The following is a 19,584-nucleotide window of genomic DNA, read 5'->3' as shown; positions in this document are numbered from 1 at the left end:
CTTGTCCATACACTCCTTGTGCCTCAGTTTCCTCATCTGTGAAATGTCAATAATGAAAATACCTGCTCATAGGGTGGAGACAAAATGAGTTAATTGATGGAATCACTTGGTATAGTTCCTGGTGGCTGATAAATATTACCCATTAACGCGAAGGAAGGAACAGGTGCATAGGCAGCTGCACAGGTAGGAGATTGGTCCAGGTGGGCACATCCTTCAGGACAGCCCCAGCTGCTCCACGCCCTCGGGGCAGCCCTATCACTGGCCAAATCGCTACCCACCACTGTCTGGTTGGGTCCAAGGTGGTCAGTGGAATTCAAGGCCACCGGACCCAGACAGGAAAAGGCAGCGTCACCAGCCCTGATGTAATCCAAACCAGATGTGGCCTTAGTGGCTTCCAGACCCATGGGGGTGGTCACTGTGGGCCTGGCTAAGGCCCTGAGGCAGGAAATGGTCTTGGAGGAAAACTCTCTGGGCTGGGACCAACTGGGAGGAGCGCTCCCACTGAGAGTGTTAACCCTTCTTAGCTCACTGAGGGCCCAAGACCCCATTCAGGGGAAGCCCAGGCACAGAGGTGTCTTGCAAGGGAAGAACACAGCATCGGCGTTGAGATGGACACTGAGCAGGAGGGGCCCATGGCCCTGGTGCCTGTGGTGGGCAGAGCAAGCCATGCAAGGGGCAGGGAAGCTCAGCCTGACACCCAGAGAACTGACGCCCTGGGAACCCTTGCCCAGTCCTGGTCCAGCTTGACAGTCCCAAACCAGCTATGGGCTCTCTCCCTCCATCAGGGCAGCTCCTAGTGTGAAAAATCTTTCTTCCTTGTAGCTGCCAGGGATGGGAGCGTTCCTGAAAGCAATGGGGCTGGGGCCTAAGCCTGCAGAGAGGCAGACCCAGTTCTCCACAGGGGCTGTGGCTGCAGCTTTGCCCTCAGTGTGCTCCGTGGCCCTCAGTGGGAACAAGGTCTCTCTGAACCCACATTTCCCCATCCATATTATCAAATCTATATTGTCTGCTGCTGGGGACCAGGAGAGGCCCAAAGGAAGCACCTGATGAATCATAAAGAGCTTTCATACAGAGCTCCTGGGAAGGGGTGGAGCTGGGTTCTGAATAGGCTTCTTGCACGGGACATGTTAATTTGCTGTGTGGCCTTGGTCAAGTCACTTTCCCTCTCTGAACCTGTTTTTTTCACCTGTAAAATATGGTGCATGAGCACCCCATCCCATCTCTCAACTGTCACAATGGCCCTAGGAGTGGCAGAGGAGAAAAGAGCTGAGGTTATCATCTTCATATTACAGAGGGGGAAACTGAGGCATGCACTGGGAGTCAGGAGTCCTGGGTTCTAGTTCCAGCTGTTACTGTCTCTGATGAAGGACCTTCCCCATCTTGGCCTCGGTTTCCCCAGCTGGATCCAGGCCCTGGATCTCCGCTGTGGCTGGACTTCATTTCCTTCCCTCCCCCCACGGCGGTGACTCATCCCTCATCAACACGCTGTGTGGCCGAGGCTCAGCATGGGTGGGGGCCAGTGAGGCCGAGAAAACCACTCAGAGGAAACCACAGGCCTGGCCCAGCTGGCAGGTGGCGGACGGGCAGGGAGGCAGGAATCCACAGCCCTAGGAGCCCTGCCCATAAGCGCACCTCCTACCAAGAGCCCAAGCCAGGTTCCCCAGGCCTCCCACTGCAAGTCAGGCTCAGGCCTCAGAGTCACCCATTCACCACCCCAAGTGATACTGCTGCAACCAGACTCTGAACTCCCCGGCTCAAACAGAGAGGGAATCGCAGTGAGGACCAGTGTTCATGGAGTCAGGAGAGGGATGGGATGAACTGTCAAGGTTTCTGTCCAAAGGCAAGCCAAAGGTTTCTCAGGAGGCAGGCAGTGGTGAAGAGAAGGGACTCTGGGCCCAGACCATCTGGGTACAAATCCTGGCTCTGCCACTGACTAGCTATGTGGCCCTGAGCAAGTGGCTGAATCTCTCTGAGACTTGACTCCCCACTCTGAGAAATGGACACAACACAACACCTCACAGAGTCAACGTGTGCAGCCGATGTGATCCTCAACACAATGTGGTGCCCAGGGCCAGCAGCTGGAGGGTGCTGGATGCGTGTTAACTGCTGTCTCTGCTCTTCCTGCTGGAACCTCTCTGTTCCCACAGGCCAGCCCCACTTCTCAGTCATCCTCACAGCCAGAAAGGCTGCACCCTATCAGGGTTCAGCTCTCTTGCCCTCTGGGCTTCCCCCAGATGGAGCCTCCCCTGCCCTGCACTGCTGGCCTGGGGTGAGGTGGCTGTGACCACTGGGAAAAAGCAGAGAACAGTCCTCTCCCCTGAAGCCCTCATTGCAGACCCGTCGCAGGCCTGCTAGACCTGACCTCCACCTGGAGACCAGGCTCTCTGCTTACACTCTGTCCTGGTGAGAGGCAGAGTGAACGCATGGGCAGAGCCCTGCTCTGGGAGACGGAAAAGTTCCTCTCAAGCCCCAGTCCCTGACTTGTTGAGTGGCATTCAAGTTCCTTCTCTTCTCTGAGCCTCAGTTTCTTCATTTGTGGAATAAGGATAAGAACATTATCGTTCCCTGAGCCAAGCACAGCCCTGAGTGCCTTAGCTCAGTCTGACTGATGCTGCAGCCATGGCCCCACCCTATGAGGTAGATCCTAGCGCACTCTCTCTGGCTTAGTTTCTCCCTCTGTAAAACAGGAATAATACCTGCCTCGTAAGAATCACCCGAAGCCAGGAGGTGGAGGTTGCATGCAGTGAACCAAGATCACACCACTGCACTCCAGCCTGGGCGACAGAGTGAGACTCCATCTAAATAAATAAATAAATAAACAGACAAATAAATAAAACCTACCTCGTAACCTTGCTGTGAGGAGTAAATGAGTTAACACACGCACAGGTGCTTTAAATAAAGCTGGGCACACAGTAATCACACACCCAGTGTAGGCTGTTGCTGTGACCGCCCTCTCACAGGTGAGGATACTGAGGCACAACATGCAGAAGCCACCTGCCCACATCATATGCTGCGAAGTCTGGCACCTGAGCCTGCATGGACCGCTGCACTATGAGCTAACGGATGTTGCTAAAGTGTCCGGCACACAGTAGGTGCTCAGTGAACTGTGGTCATCAGCGACCTCACACCACTGCAGGCACACACAGAGGGAAGGAGGTCACATCCAACCTGTACATTTATTTACAAGGCACAAGCTGAGAGCAGGTTGGGGGCTGCCCCATGGCCTTCCTACTTCTCCTGGGCCTGCTGACCCCATCATCTGAGGCCATGGGTGATCCCCGAGATGGGGACCCCCAGTGGTTGGGTTGGGCTGGCTTGGCCCTGAGGCAAGCTCGGGGGTGGTCTCCTGTGTCCCCTGGCTTCTCCCCTCCCCCTCCACCAGGCCTGGGCTGGGCGCCCTCTTTCTCACACAGAGTTCCTGTGTGTTGGTGGTCGCAAGGAAGGTGGGTGGGGGCCAGCCTGGGCCAGATGGTGTGGGCTCGGCCTTATCTGCTGGGAGCGGGGAGGCGGCGGGGGCACAGAGGTCCTCTCTCACAAAGCCTGCTCTGTCTCCCCTGGCAGCTGGGCCTTAGGAATCGGCGTTGCGGCCTTCCTGCCCCGCCAGGAGCCTCCCATCCACAACCATAGAAGCCCTACATGCTGAGACCCCCCAGCCATGGCACCCAGGCTAGGAGCAGGCCCAGGCTGAGGATGCTCCCAGTGGGGAAAAGCAGGGGTCACCACGGCAGCAGTTCAAAGACGGGGAGCTGGGGAGGGAACCGGGAGCGGCTTCAACAGGGGCCTGGCGTCTGGGGTGTGGCCGACTGGCTGGAACCCTGTCTGGGGAGGCCAAACTCCCAGGCGGCTCACATCGGGGAAGCGGTCACTGCGCGGGGGCATGGGGAGCCCCGAGCCTCCCAGCCTGGCACAGCCTTGTCCTGGCGAGCCTGCCCTGGGTATCTGGCTGCCTTCTCTGGCCTTCTGGGCTGTGTGGCCTCAGCCCCGGCCACAGTGTGGCTGCGTCCAGGCCTCAGCTGTGCCCAGGGCTCAGACCCCCAGAGCCATCAGTGCCCCTGAGCTGCTGATCTTCTTGAAGCGGTTGGCAGCGCTGACAGCAATGAAGTTTTTCTAGAGAATAGAAGACAGGGAGTCCCAGTTAACACCAGGGCAGGGGGGCAGCTCCAGGGTGTCTGAGCACCCTCTAAGTCCTCTGCAGTCCAGGAGGGTCACGGGCTAGGGAAGGCGCAGTGCCCAAAACGGCCACAGGAGGCGCCATGACACGGCATTGTCCAGGAGTCCTTCCCTCACTCAATGGATAGGTCAGCCAGACCTGAACCGAGGATGACTCTGCTCCAAACACTCCCATGGCTCCAGTTTTGCTCCAAGTAAAACATAAACCTCTTGCCATAGCTGATGAGTCCCTCCACCTCCTGTCCCCCTCTTCCTCTCTGACTTCATTCCTTACGTCCTTGCTCACTCCACTCCATCCATACTGGCCTCCTACCTGTTCCTCAAACTCACCAACTGCACCTCTGCCTCAGGGCCTTTGCACTGGCCCCTCCCTCTGCCTGGAATACTCTTCTCTCAGTATTGGCATGGCTCACCCCTCCCCACCTTCAGGTCTTTGTTCACATGCTTCTCAGTGAGCCCTTCCTGACCCCCCTATTTAGAAGTGCAGGCTGGGCACAGTGGCTCACACCTGTAATCCTAACACTTTGAGAGGCTGAGGCAGGAGGATTGCTTGCCTGAGCAACATGGTGAGACCTTATCTCCACAAAAATGTCTTTAAAATATTAACTGGACATGGTGGCATGTGTCTGTGGTCCCAGCTACTCAGGAAGCCAAAGGAGAGGATCACTTGAGCCCAGAAGGTCAAGACTGCAGTAAGCCATGATGGCACCACTGTGCTCCAGCTAGTGAGGCAGAGTGAGACCCTGTCTCTAAAAAAATAAAATAAAAGTGCAACCTCTCCCCTGGCAGATGGCCCTTATTTTTTTCTAAAACCCTTCTTTAACCCTATTTCCCCAGGGCTCTAGAAAATGCCCCACCTCAGCCGGGCGCAGTGGCTCACACCTGTAATCCCAGCACTTTGGGAGGCCGAGGCGGGCGGATCACAAGGTCAGGAGTTCAAGACCAGCCTGGTCAACATGGTGAAACCCTGTCTCCACTAAAAATACAAAAATTAGCCAGGTGTGGTGGTTCCTGCCTGTAATCCCAGCTACTTGGGAGGCTGAGGCAGGAGAATTGCTTGAACCCGGGAGGCGGAGGTTGCAGTGGGCCAAGATCATGCCACTGTACTCCAGCCTGGGTGACAGAGTAATACTCTGTATTGAAAGAAAAAAAAAAGACAGAAAATGCCCCATCTCCCACCAAAAGTAAGTCCACAAAGACAGATCTTTGTCTCTTTTGTCCACGCCTATATCCCAATGCCTAGAAGTAGCAGATGCTCAAGAAATATTTGAAAAATGAAGGAAGGAAGCCAGAGCCCCAGATGGGTGGGGCTGAGTGGAAGGCTGGGTGGAGGTCTCCACTCCAGGACAGGAGCCAGTCTAGGGCAAAAACAGAAAAGTAAATCCTGTCTTCCAGACAGGGCCCAGCCTGGTCAACAGAACCTGCCAAGGCAGGGACGGTGGAGGCTGGGATCTGGCGCCAGGAGCTCTTCCCACTCCAGAATCCTCCCTCCTCCCCACCCAAATCCAGCGGTACCTTCCAGCGCCTCTTCATGAGGTATTTCTTAAGCAAGATCTGGGACTTAAGGCGTCGGTTACAGCGCTTGGCTTTCTCTGCCAGGTTGTTGAGCCAGGGGTGGGCGAGACACTGGGCTGCGCTCATCCGGGCCCTGGGGGAGAGGCAGCATGGTGAGGGTGGGCTGCATGCTCATGAGGCCCCATGGGCTGAGCTGGCCTCTCTACCCGGCTCCTGCCCTGCCAGCACTCAGACACACTAAGGTTGCACACACACAGTTCAGGTTCTGGGGTGAGCCTCACCTCTGGTCCTTGACGATGAGGTTGGAGACAAAGTCTTTGGCCTCGTCTGATACGGCCTCAAAGGTCTCTTCGTCAAAGTACCAGTTGCCAGATAGAACGTTGTTTAGGGTCTCTGTGTCATCATCTCCCAGGAAGGGGGAGAGGCCGCTCAGCCTAGAGGGAGGGGATAGCAGAGGGCAGGGAGGTGAGATTGCAGGTGCTGAGTCACCTTCAGGAGGGTAGGGAACAGGGGCAGATCCTAGGAGGCAGCGCCATGTGCTGAAAAGACCCCCAGCCTCTCGTGGGACAGACCTGGGTTTGAATCTGGCTGGGTGACTTTGGGTAAGTCACCTCCCCTCTCTGAGCCTCACTCTTCTCATCTGTAAAATGGGCATAATCATCCCAGCTTCCCAGGTGACAGTGAAGAGGAGGAATGACGAGTGCAAGGTATGTGGTGAAAACATAGGAAATGTCCACTGGCCCCCTGCCCACCCCAGGTCATTCGAGATCTGCTGTTCAGATGCTATGCCTTTATAGGGACCTTGGTTTTTCCATCTATAAAATGGGTACCACGTTCCCCTTTCCTGTTCTCCCTAGCACCCCCAACTCAGGCAGACCGCTGACTGAGGGATAGGGGAGGTGGGACCACCTTACCAGGACCCCAGGGCCACTCTTGGCCTCAGCCGCTTGCCCCCATGCCCCACCAACCCCATAAACATGACCCGCCTCGGAGCTCACAGCATGTAGGTGATCACCCCCATACTCCACATGTCTGTCTTATCGGAGATTTGGTCATAATTCACCACCTCAGGTGACAGGAACTCTGGGGTCCCAAAGTTCACCTTCAGCTTCTCGTTGGGGTTATACCTGGAGGTGAGACCAAGGGCTCAGAGCACAGCTCTCGGCCTGTACCCATGCCCCCTCCACCCCACCCCCGTCCCCTGCCAACCTCAGAGTCTTGTCTTGCCCTCCCCACCCACCCAGGTGGTACCTCCGTGCCAGGCCGAAGTCAATGATCTTCACCAAATGCCCCGTGGTGTTGACACACAGGATGTTCTCTGGCTGAGGAGAAAGGGGGTGGCCTGGGTTGGCCTCTGACCAGCTTACCCTCCCTCTCCCACCAGGCCCATGCAAGCCCCAGGCTCCCTGAAGCAGAGGTCTAAGCTGCCAGAGTGGGCAGCTGCCAGAGACCCTCCAGCCCTGCCTGCTCTGGGCACAGAGAGATCTTGAGGCAAGTCCCCCAACAGGGGCTTCTGCGAGGCCTTAAAGCACAGGACCTGCCGTGATGGGGTCAGGTGGGATCCCCTCCGTCTAAGGCCAGACAGAACCACCACATTCTAGCAGTTCTGAGGATGGGGAAACAAGCCTGTGGAGAGGAGGCATGACTGCCTGCTGCTCCCTGCCCCGGGCTGGGGGGCCAGTGCAGGGCCACCACCAGATACATGAAGCTCCAGAGAGGAGAGAAAGAAGATGCCAGCTCAGTTCCGGACAGCCTTCCTCTCGGGAACATGGGGCTTCACACCACTCCAGGGTTGCCGGAAGATGAGCTACTCTTGTCTCCCCAGTTAGTGATGATGACGAGCTACAAAACGTAAGGCCCGGTCCACTCACGTTCTCACTTTAGCTCCCCAGTCCTTCCCAAAGATCTAGGAGGCACATGCTGTTACCTTGAGATGAAACTGTGACACTGAGATACTATTACCATCCATTCCCATTTGACAGCTGAGAAAGCTGAGGCTCAGGCACAGAAGTGACTAGGTCACAGTTGCCCAGCAAGTAAGCGACAGAGCCAGGAAATGAACGCGGGACTGACTCCAGCACTGGCCTTGTGATGTTCTGATACCACCACTACAGGGCTGGCTCTTCCAGGCCAGGGACCATCTTCTCCTGGCCTCCTGGGTCCCACCCTCAGGGTCTAACAAAGGCACCCAGTAGGGGCTCAGCCAAGGCTCAGGGGAAACCTGTGTCCCATGCACAAGTGAACACACGGATGACGTTACTGTAAGCCCAGTTCCTCTCTACTCTGGGCCTCCGTTTCCTCTTCCTATCACACAAGGACACAGGACTAATCTGAGGTTGCAGGGTATAAACATTTTTAAGTTAACAATGGTTCAAAGGCAGGAGATTTTGCACAAAAACCCTGAATTCCAGCACCTCCTGAAACACCGGAAGCCCTGGCCACATGGGCCACATGCTTTGGAGCAAGTTGCCACTGACAGCCTGAGATGGGACAAACGTCCTCCAGCTCTCCCGTGGTCGCCACCCGCCCCGATCCCTCCCATTCAACATGTTTTTGTTATTTGTCTGGGCTCTGTGGGCATTTGACTTAAGTCCCCTAATGAGACACTTTCTGAAGGCACTTTTACAACTGATAGATTAACTCAGAGTAGATACGAATGATTTTAATAGCTTGGCCTGGTGTCCCACAAAACAGGAAAGAAAAGAAGGTTCCCAGGGTACAAGCACTTGGGGAAATGAAGCAGACTCAAATCTCCTTTCAGAGATTCTCCATCAGCCGGGCGCGGTGGCTCAAGCCTGTAATCCCAGCACTTTGGGAGGCCGAGACGGGCGGATCACGAGGTCAGCAGATCGAGACCATCCTGGCTAACACGGTGAAACCCCGTCTCTACTAAAAAGTACAAAAAACTAGCCGGGTGAGGTGGCGAGCGCCTGTAGTCCCAGCTACTCGGGAGGCTGAGCCAGGAGAATGGCGTAAACCCGGGAGGCGGAGCTTGCAGTGAGCAGAGATCCGGCCACCGCACTCCAGCCTGGGTGACAGAGCGAGACTCCGTCTCAAAAAAAAAAAAAAAAAAAAGAGATTCTCCGTCTACACATAGAAGGCCCTCAGAAGCCCTGCAGCCAAGAGACCCAGGACATGGCCTGTGGGCTGGAGTGCACTCAACCTACTTGACTGTGAAACACTTTTTTGATGAAAAACGTATAGTTCTCCCGAAAAAAAAAAAAAAAAAAACACGTTTTAGATATAGAGGCTCACGACTGAGCTTCTTCCCAGAGCACTGCATTTTAATTGGGGGACCCTATTCTACCCCAAAGAAATTAGCCTTCACAAGCGAAAGGCAGGCTTCCAATGTCATCATGCAGGCACTAACTGCCCCCGGCTCAGCGAAGGGGCCACCATCTGTTCAGTAACTCAGGACTCACCCTTGATCCTTTCTTTTCCTAACCCTCACACATGCAAACCCTCAGCACATCAGATTGGCTCTATGTCCAAAATGTATCCTCCATCTGGCCCCTTTCCCTCCCCTCCCCAACTGACACTCTGGCTCAAGCCCCCAGCATCTCTCTCCTGGCTTACGTACTCTATCAGCATCTAAATTCCCTGCATCCACTCTGGCCCCACTGAAACCCACCTCCTCACTCTGTCTGTGTCTTCCTCTGTCAGTGGCAGTGATACTAACACGCCTAACCCAGGGAACTGTTGGGAAGATGGCACCCTCACTCAGACAGCATCAGGCACAGAGCAAAACTGGGACAGGTGTTAGAGGCAGCAACAGCATCTCCCTGTCTGCTTCAGAGCCGTGCCGACTTCAATTTCACCCAGTGCGATTCCTCATTACTCTTGTGTATTTTCTTATACACTTTTCATTGCTTAAAGTGACCTATTTAGTTAGTCATTGTTTTATGAATGTCTGTTTCCCCTGGTGGCTCCATGAGACAGGGACCATTTCCTTCATAGTCCCTATGCCTAGCACCAGGCCTTCCAGGAGCAGGTACCCAGCACGTGCTTAACGAATGAATTAAAGAAAATACCCAGCCTGTGCTTATGGAATGAATGAATGAAACTACCATCCACTTTGCTGATGGGTGTTCACACGCCTCCACATTAAGACTCCATGTCCTGCCACTTAACCCACAGCATTAATACCTGCCATCAGGACTGCCAACCCCCTGCACTCCTGCTGCCCTTGCCTGCTCCACACTGAGCTCTGGGCAGCTACTGACAACTGACTGGAGTTGCTGCAATGTATAAAACCTATCTGCAGCCAGGCACAGTGGCTCACACCTGTAATCCCAGCACTTTGGGAGGCCGAGGCAGGCAGATTGTCAGGAGTTCAAGACCAGCCTGGCCAACCTGGTGAAACCCTGTCTCTACTAAAAATACAAAAATTAGCCAGGTGTGGTGGCACGCGCCTGTAATCCCAGCTATGTGGGAGGCTGAGGCAAAAGAATTGCTTGAGCCCAGAAGACAGAGGTTGCAGTGAGCCAAGATCACACCACTGCACTCCAGCCTGGCCCACAGACCAAGACTCTGTCTCAAAACCAAAAGCCTATCTGCTCTTCCTGACCTACTATGTGCACGGTACTGAGCAAGGTCAGAACAGGGATATCAGGCTGGGCACAGTGGCTCACGCCCGTAATCCTAGCACTTTCAGAGGCTGAGGTGGGTAGATCACTTGAGGTCTGGAGTTCGAGATCAGTCCGGCCAACATGGTGAAACCCTGTCTCTACTAAAAATACAAAAATTAGCCTGGTGTGGTGGCAGGTGCCTGTAATCCTAGCTACTTGGGAGGCTGAGGCAGGAGAATCGCTTGAACCCAGGAGGTGGAGGTTGCAGTGAGCCAAGATCACGCCACTGCACTCCAGCCTGGGCAAGAGAGTGAGACTCCATCTCAAAAAAAAAGAAGAGGGATATCAATATTCTTTCATGAAACACTTTTGTTAGCCCCTACCTCATGCACATTGCCGCACTGACGCTATACTTATTTGAGAGCTCTAAGAATGCAGGAATTTTTACGTTTTGTTTACCACAGGATCTTCACCACCTACAGCATTGCCTGGCATAAAGTAAGCCTTCAAGAAATATTTGTTGATTTTGAATAAATGATCAGACACTCATAGTACCTGTCATGGGCCAACGCTGAGGCAGGTGCTATTGCAACACTTACTAGTCACTTGTCTGTGTGACACACTGAGCTTGGGGCTCACAGGACTGCAAAACGCCCTTTCAACAAATACTTAGTACTAGACTAGAAGTTCCATGAAAGCTGGTACCATGTCTTTTTTTTTTCCCCTCTCTCTCTTTGCTATGTCCCTGGCTCCTGGCATTGGTAAGTATTCCATAAACCCTTTCTGAATCTATGAAGGGAAGGATGGATGAAGGAAGAGAAGGAGGGATGGGAGGGCAGAGGGATGGCTGGTGACAGCACTGATCTCAGGGGGTTGGATGCTGCCCCGACCCTTCCCAGGAGGCCCCAGTCCAGTACCTTGAGGTCCAGATGCAAAACCCTCATCTTGTGCATGAAGAGGATCCCGTCACAAATCTGCCTGACAAACACCATGGTGTCCACCTCGGTCAGATGGTAGTCCTCATCCACAATCCTCTCGAAGAGCTCTCCGCCCTCGATGCTGTGTGCAGAGACCCCTCCACGGCTTGCTCCGTGCCAGCTGGTACCCTCACCCAGCCCCTACCCCAACTTCAGGCACTCACTACTCCATGAACAGGACGATCTCATGCGGAGTCTCGATGGCTGCGTACAGCTGGATCAGATTGCGGTGGTTCAGCTGGTTCATGACCTCGATCTCCAGCAACACCATTTCCTGGGGACCAGGGAAGTCAAGGGTACCAGTTGGACACCATCACTCCCTGCCACCCACCCTCCATACCCACACCCTTGACCAGGCCTGCTAGCCTTGCCCGGATCACTGTTCAGCCTCATCCTCGCCTCTCTTCTCTCCCCCAGCCCCACATCTGTGTTCCTCACCACTCCAAGTCATGCCTGCTGAGACATCTTCCTTCTGCCGGCTCTTCTCCTGAGTACTGGTATGCCAAGGGCTCCATCCTCCCCCCTCACCGCTTCCCACTCTCTGCTCTCTCCCTGGGCATCTGCATCAAGTCTCATGACTTTACATTTTATCCAAAGTCATCAATTTCCAAATACATACCTCAACCTCTGAGCACTCCATTGAATTCTAGACTCCAATATCTCTGTCTACTTACCTTCATTGTCTAATAGACATCTCAAATCTATCATGTCCAAAATTAGACCCTAGACATCGTCCCTTCCCCACAATTGAGTTGCTCTTGGCTTTCCTGGCAGCAAAAGTACTCCCACGCTTCGCCCAAGGGTGCAGGACAAAAAGTTACGAGCCATCCTAAGTTCTTCCCTTACTCTCACACCCTCACACCCCACCTCCAACCCAACTCTTCAACATCGTCTACCTTCAAGCTAGATTATACATCCAATCATTCTCACCTCCTCCACCACTGCCTTCCTAGTTTAAGACACCATTATTTGTCACTTTCAGAAAGTCGTAAGCCAGCTGTCACATCGGTAGGCTGATATATCAGCTATAATAGGAATACTTACACCATGGGAAATGGCAAATGCTATAAATCGGGCCTCTCTCCACACCTGCCCTACCCAGATCCAATGGTTAAACACTAACCCTTGTTTCACTGGCGGAATGGCTCCCCTTCTGCCTTTACCCACTCCTTCATTCAGGTCTCACCTCACATACCTCTTTCTCAGAGAGGACTGATCTCACCTCCCTATGTAAAAGGGCCCTCATCAGCCCTGTACCCCCTCTACCCTACCTGGCTTTGTTTTCCCTCCTAGCGCTTCTCAGCACCTGATGCCAGGCCTTTTTTTCTTTTCTCCCTTTTTTTTTTTTTTTTGCTTTATGTTTTAATTGTCTCTCCCTCCACTCTAACATGTCAGCCCATGAGGGCGGGGGTGTTTTTATTTCACTGGCATTTCCCCAGCCCCTGACCTAGTAGATGGCAGAGGAAAAGTGCTCAATAGTTATCAACTGATAACTGACTCCAGTTAATTGAGCCGCAGGTAGGTGCTGAGCATCTACGCTGAGCCAGAGCCTATGATAGAGGCCTGGGACCCAGGAGTCAATAATACAGATCCAGGCCCTGTGAGTGGAAGAGACAAAAAAGGGCATTATCACATAGAAAATGCACTCCTTCCAGTGTGCTTAGAGCCATGATGGGGACCCAGGGCTAGAGCGACTAGAGCTGCTTCTCATGCTCTCGCTGGGAGCAGGCCTGTGCCCACACTGCGGTTTCTGTCTGGGATGCCTAGACCCTCACTCCCCGGCACCTCCTGCTATCTCTGGCCCTCAAGCCTTTCCTCCCGTAGTCCCCTCTGCCTGAAACTCTGCCCCTGCCTTCTCTACTGGAACGTCTCCTCATTCCTCAAAGCCCTCACTCAAAAGTCAGTTGGTCCAGGAAGCTTCCCTGACCCCTCAGCCTGAGCCAGAAGCTCTCTTGAACCCTCACATGCTACCCCCAGTTTCCCTGAGTGACAGCTCTGGTCATACCAGGTTGCTATTACCTCCTCACATAGCAGACTCCCTCACTCTACCTGCCTGCATTCTTTCATTCCTTGAACAAATGCTGCTCGTGGCCTCCTCTGAACCTAGCCCAGGCTGTGGGTGCTAGAGGCAAAGCTCTAGACCAGGCTTGTTTACCTTGGCATCAGTTTCCTGAGGGTGGGGACCACACCCACTTCACTCCAGGACCCCGAGTGCCCAGCACAGGGCCTGGCCCAGAGCCCACACTCATCAGTGTTTGTTGAATTGAACCAGAGGGCATGAATATCCCATGCCTAAATGGGGAAGTCCACAGATAAGTTCAGTAACTGAAGTATCTGGTTATGGATAGGGTCCTCAGGCCCCTCCTGCAGGGCTGTCCGTCCATCTATCTGTGTAGTATTTTCACTGCAACAAACTCCCATAACAGGCCCCGGGTTCAGCAGCACCGGTGGAGGGAGGCGAGAGGTGCCCACTCCAAGGATCCCCTCCCCATCCTGGGCAGATACCACTCCCCCACCTCACTACCTTGTCTTTGGGAGTCTGTTTCTTGATGACCTTGGCTGCCAGCTTGAGGCCTGTGGCTTTCTCCTTGCAGGTACAGACTGCCCCAAACTTGCCACTGGAAAGAGAAGAGGCTGTAAGGGGACCCCAGAGCCCACCGGGGTCAGTGGCATCCTTTGCTCTGTTCCTAACTTGGTCCCAGACCCAGTGGTGCCTCTGGATCCCCTTTGGTGAGACGGGAGCACTCACCCCAGCCAGCCCTGACTCCCTCCTGAAGCTGTGAGCTGTTCTGCCAGGACAATGGCTGAAGCAGGTTCTTTGAACCACACAAACCACGTGCACAGGAAGGGCAGGCATGTAGGGAGGATGGCCCTGGGATGCGACCCTTAGAGGTTTAGGGCAGGCAGGCCCTGGGCCCTGGGGGAGGGCACCTTCAGGCAGAGGGAGGATCTGCAGAGGTACAAGACTGCGTCAGGGCTTTTTACAAAGCAGGAATCACCATGAGGGGGTCAGTGTGGTGCCTGGAGCTGAGACAGACAGGAAAATGTTGTGTATTTCCTACGGAAGCACTGAATGGCTGACGGTGTGTCTGAGTAAGTGACAGCAACACTGAGTGCACATCAGCATGTGACAGCTGCACACAGTGTGTGTCCCACACAGAGGTGAACGTGTCCACGTGGCCATGTCTAAGCGGGGTGCGTGTCTGGGCCTTGCACAGGGGAAATGTGAAGCCACAGGAGCCTGGCGCGCTCTCTGTCCATGAGTGCCCAGCTGGGGTCCCAGATCTCACCCTCCGAGCGCCTCCTTGGAGTTCATACTGAATTCACTGCTGACATTTCCGGTCCTCAGCTCCACCATGCGGTGAGGGAAGGGGGCCGGGGGTGGCGGGCAATCATCTGGGGGACAGATCACAGCCCTCATGGTCCGTGCCAGGGGCTGCTGAGGATTCCCCTTGGCACCACCCCCTCCTGCTGGCCTGGGCCCCATCCGGGGAAGTTAAGCTCACCAAGTGATACCTGGGAGACACCTGGCTCCAGGATAGGGGCTATGAGGCCCAGTTTCCAACGTCAGTTCTGCCACCAACACAACACCCCTATCAGAGAGGACCCAGTTTCTCCTGGCAGAACAAGCGGGATGGGAGCTTGGCTTTTCTGAACCCTCTGCACTATAAGGCACGAGGACTCCATCCCAAGCTATCTGCATTTCCACCAAAAACAATCAAACACAGCAGCTATAAAGCGGAATGCCGGGCAGTGGGGTTGCTATGTCTGAATGATGGGGTAGGTGGTGGGACCTGCCCACCCGCCATTCTAGTAACACCATAAGCTGGCCAGACCGCCTATGGCGGGGCGGGACCAGGGACTGGGCTGTTTGGTGGGGAGAGGTCGCCACCTAGCGGCAAGTGTGGGTTACCGCTCGCCCTGAAGGCTGGCAGGGCGGCAGGCTGTCCTCGGGAAATGAAACCTCTTTATAAATAGCAAGAGGCGGCAGGGAAGCCGGGCTGGTGATAAATCAGACGGCCTTTGGAGGTGGTTCAGATCCCGTCACCCTAGGATGCAATTTCGGGGCGGGGCGGAGGTCTCTGCGGCTGCTAGGGGCGGAGGCAGGGCTCCTGGCTGCCGCCCAGCCGCCAGATCCTCCCACCCTGTCTGGGTGGCACGGTGCCGCTCACCAGTCAGGCTGGCGGGTCTCCCAGGGCACTTCAGTCTGGAGGCAGGGGGGCATCAGGACACTCTGGGCTCTCCTGACCCCATCTCACCCCACCCCCAGCCCTGCCGCACCCCTGCCCAGGCCCTTTCCCTATTCACCTGCTGGCCAAGCTCACTCACGCTCAGTGCTCTCCGCGGCCCACGAACAAGCCACGGGCTGCTTGTTTAATCATCAATGAAGGCCACTCCACAGTACTGCCCCACTGCACATGCCCAGCTTCCTTGGTCACTGCTCCCACACACAGGCACCTGTGCTTCTCAACTCATGAGCCCTCTATAGCTCCCATGACCCCACCCCACCATGCAGTTTAGCTACTAAGCCTGGCATTTGAGCCCTTCTACAGATTGACTCCAAATTCCATAGACCAGAGAGTTTATGTTGCTCCAATAATCTGCCTGATTTTTCTTTTTTTTAACCCCATTTTAGTCAAAGTAGAAAAAAGTCAAAAGTGGGTTCTGGATTCTGGGTGGACTGACAGGTTCAAATCTTGTCTTCACTGGATATTTCTGGGAACTTCATTTTCCCTTTTCTGAGCCTTCCTTTCCCCACCTATCAAAAGGGAATACCAAATTTAAGAGTAAAAATAAATTTTAAAAAATAAGATTGAAAAAAGCCAGGCATGGTTGTACACGCCTGTAGTCCCGGCTACTCGGTAGGCCGAGGCAGGAGGATCACTTGAGGCTGAGAGTTTGAAGCCAGCCTGGGCAACATAGCAAGATCCTATTTTTTAAAACAAATAAATGAATAAGTATTCATTAAAAAGGGAATACTTTCTGGAGTTGTGTAACCCTTAGATGAATGGGCCTGGGTAAGGCATGGCTCAGGGCAGTTCAGACCGCCGAACAGGAGACTTGGGACTGACAGCCCCCTTCCCTCCCCATGGCCCCAGGACAGCCCCAGCCCCCACCTGCCCCCAAATCTGGAAGCAGCCTACCCAAAATCTGGAAGCAGTCCTCCTCCCTGGCTGTGAGACAGAGGGCCTGCCCCACCTCGGATTTCTCTGAGGGAACAGCCTGGAACTCGATCCCCCTTGAGGTGTCCCCTTGCACCTCAGCCTGGCCAGCCTGGCCTGGGGTTTTCTCTCCCACTTCCTTCTGGCTCTCTGCCAGGATGCTCTTTCCTTCTGCCTTGGCTGGCCTGGGATCCGTGGGGCCGTGGGTCATGGGCACCCCTTCAAAGGTGAGCTCTGATGCCTCACTTAGGGGCTTCTTGGCCAGCAGCTTCTCAGAACTAGAAGGTGAGAACACAGAGGTGAAGCCCTCAGCGGCCACAGCCTGTGGCCTCAGGCAAGTCTCAATGCAATCTGCAGAGCTAATCCAACCCCATCCCAAATGCGTGGTGTAATACAGCTAAATTCACTTGGTACAAAATCAAGGGATGTTCATGACTGTGGTCATTATCTTGACTACCAACATACTAATAAATCATTAATAACTATTAATAGGATTGTTGATATGGTTAATCATCATGTGGATACAACTAGGGAGTTATGTAGCTCTTGATTCATAAAATCTGTTGTGATATAATTAATACATAAGTACCAAATTGATATGGTGTTATTATTGTGGCTTACAATATATCATTAATGACCTCGTTAGCATTCAGGTAAGTATAACTGATTGCATCACAGATGTGCTATGTTATGGTTATGAAAATATTGTCAGTGATCCTCCTATCTGGTTATTAGTCATCTTTTCATATCTTACCAATAATTATATTAAGAAGAACAGGAAAATGCTGGATGTCCTAGGAAACACACAGCCTTTTGGCTGACACCTTTAGCCTTTCTGCCTGACATCTCAATCCTGCCCTTGGCTAGACCCAAGCCCATGGAGTAAGGGGAACTCTGGACCCCAGAAGCCTACAGAAGATATGTTCAATCTAGACGGTCTTTGAGGGTCTTATTCCAGCCTTCTACGAATTATGGCAAGGTTCTGGTTTCTGCAGGGGACAAGGTGGTAGATGCAATGCGCAGGACAGAGGAAACTGAATGTCAGAACTATCATTCCCAGCACCAAATGTGATGACGACCATGACTAAGACAAGGGAATTAAGCAGGAACCCTAGGGTAGGAGCCACAGGACCCCTCCCCACTCCCAAGAGGGGATATTCACCTGGAGATGATGGCGGGACAGCTGGGGCTATGCAGAAAGGCGGGTGAGCCCCTCCTGGCTGCTGCTTGGCCCTCTGCTGCCTTCTTGCCCACCCTGGGCTCTCCAGGATCCTGGCTGCCTGAGGCTCCCTCTTCAGCCTTGGGCTTCTTGACACTGGTCTCTGGCGTTGCAGTCTGCTGGGGCAGGGCTGCCGGGGGCCCAGCACTGCCCTCCGCAGGCCCCCCGCCCCTGTCACCCTCTCCCTCGGGGCCTTGGCTGCTAGTTGAGGGTTGGGCCAGGGTACCATCCCCTTTCTCTGGGGCAGGGGCTTTGGCATCTTTCTTCAGGGTGGGTGGATCGGGAGTTTTCTTTGGGTCTGGAGGGCCAGGGTCTTTCCCTGTACCCAGGGGTCCTTCACCTGCAGGACCTTTAGGTGCCTTGTCTGCAAAGGAGGTGAGATACCCATCAGGATCCACCCTCCTTTCCCTCCCTCCCCACCCAGGCTGGGCAGAGACCAGCTCTGGGCCCAGGTTCCCACCCAGGCAACAACTTGCAAATGCTTGTCCCACTGAGTCTCTGGGGCCACTTGATGGCCCCTAGAGATGAGCTGCTGCGACCTTGGAGGGCCTCTGTGGGAGGCTTCCGGCCCTTTGGGTGGGCCTTGGTAGCCCCCATCATCCTTGCCCTGACTGTTTAGGCGCATCCCCAGTAGCCATCCCTGGTGGCTTCACATTTTCCTGGTCTCTCCAGTAAGGGCTTCATACAGGCCCTGGATCCAGCCCAACCCTAGCCAGAGATTCCTCTGTTTCTGGATCCCCCATGCACCATGCAAAGGCTAGGGCACAGAACTCCCACTGAGGAACCTGCCCAGCCCTGGATTCAAAACCCCCCTTCCCAAGCTCCTCCCTCCATCTCCTGCCCCAGCTTGGCACCTGTTGACAGGTTCTGAATTCCCAGCTCAACTGCTCCATTTTCTGTCGCCATGAGGTAGGGAGGCGTGTGCTGCTGCTTGTCTAACTCAAGTCTTTCTAGCTGCAGAAACAAGAGCGGGGTGTGTCAGGCTGTCCAATTTCCCCTCTCGTCTGGCTGCAGTGAGACAGGAAACCGAGGCCTGCTAACTGAGGGGAGAGAGGTACCTGGAGTAGAGAGGGGCAACCTGGTGGCCGTCTGTCTCCCAGCGGCTGCTCAGGAGCAGTCCTGGGCAGTTGTAAGGGATTGGGCCTGGTGGGCAGAGGCGGAGGCAGGGGTGTGGGCAGTGGAGGCGGGGACGGAGGAGAGGATCTCTTACACCAGGGGCCATGCAGCTAGGACTGCCACCACCTGTCACTCTTGGCCCCCGTTCAGAGGACACGGCATTCTTCCCATGGCCCGACTGGGGGGAGAATGATGTTGGAACAAGCGAGAAGAGAAAAGGGAGGGGTATCTGGGGTGCTGGGGGAGCAGCCCTTTCCCCAGGCCTTGCTCAGTATCCCTGACTTGGACAGGATCAGAGGGGGCCTGGAAGAAGGGGAGTACTCAGGTAGGCCTGAAGGGCAAGAGTGTCCCCAGGCTGAGCCCTGGCCTGCCCACCTGTGTGCTACATCTCCTGGGGCTCCCCAGAACCTGGCTAGAGCCACAAAGTCCCAGGGATGATCTCCCTGACCCTAGTGCCCAGCTCTGTGCCCCGACATCTGGACCTGCTTGGATCATCTTTGGGTAAGAAATTGTCTCGGGGGCACTTGCTCAACACGTCCCTAGGCCTGGAAGCTGTTTCTTTTGAAACTGTCCTTTTCTTGGGCTCCTGAGTAGCCATGGGAGATGGAGAGTGCTCTGTGCCCCTCCCCCGAGCTCATCCAGTTCTCACCCATGACCCACATGGAAGAACGGGGCTGGCAGAGAGTCTTTTCAAGGATCCTCCACTAAAGTGTTCAAGATGGGATGGGGACAGCTCTGATCCAAGGAGCCTTCCATCACCCAGAGCCTTTCTCAAAGGGGGTCCTTGAGAACTGGCCAGACCTGGGTGCATTAGAAGTAGCTCTAGAGGCCCGATGCAGTGGTTCACACCTGTAATC

At 54.5% G+C, this 19,584-nt stretch overlaps 1 protein-coding gene across 1 annotated transcript; it reads right to left on the bottom strand.

Annotated features, from left to right (window-relative positions):
• Positions 1–3,157: 3,157 nt before the first annotated feature.
• On the bottom strand, positions 3,158–18,781 carry MYLK2 (myosin light chain kinase 2). Its single transcript, XM_003904898.4, has 13 exons — positions 18,670–18,781; positions 18,466–18,565; positions 17,555–17,975; positions 16,375–16,670; positions 14,521–14,626; positions 13,755–13,848; positions 11,395–11,504; positions 11,171–11,312; positions 6,937–7,007; positions 6,684–6,812; positions 5,967–6,119; positions 5,686–5,818; positions 3,158–4,107 (listed from the first exon to the last, which is right to left on the bottom strand). The coding sequence occupies exons 2-13, from the start codon at positions 18,515–18,517 to the stop codon at positions 4,027–4,029; spliced, it is 1,788 nt and encodes a 595-aa protein (XP_003904947.1). The 5' UTR covers positions 18,518–18,565; positions 18,670–18,781; the 3' UTR covers positions 3,158–4,026.
• Between the last annotated feature and the right edge of the window lie 803 nt (positions 18,782–19,584).

The sequence above is a fragment of the Papio anubis genome, chromosome 16 (genome assembly GCF_008728515.1).
Source record: "Papio anubis isolate 15944 chromosome 16, Panubis1.0, whole genome shotgun sequence".
Taxonomy (NCBI): Eukaryota; Metazoa; Chordata; class Mammalia; order Primates; family Cercopithecidae; genus Papio; species Papio anubis.
Note: the sequence above shows the minus strand (reverse complement) of the source record. Positions and strands in the feature narration are given on the sequence as shown.

What these genes read in the sequence shown, in the direction of transcription:
- MYLK2 (XM_003904898.4), bottom strand. Translation starts at nt 18,517, where the DNA reads ATGGCGACAGAAAATGGAGCAGTTGAGCTGGGAATTCAGAACCTGTCA. An exon ending in GACTTCGGCCTGGCACGGAG is followed by an intron (nt 6,813 to 6,936) that starts GTACCACCTGGG and finishes TCTCACCTCCAG; the next exon opens with GTATAACCCCAACGAGAAGC. An exon ending in GGGGTGATCACCTACATGCT is followed by an intron (nt 6,120 to 6,683) that starts GTGAGCTCCGAG and finishes CCCTCCCTCTAG; the next exon opens with GCTGAGCGGCCTCTCCCCCT.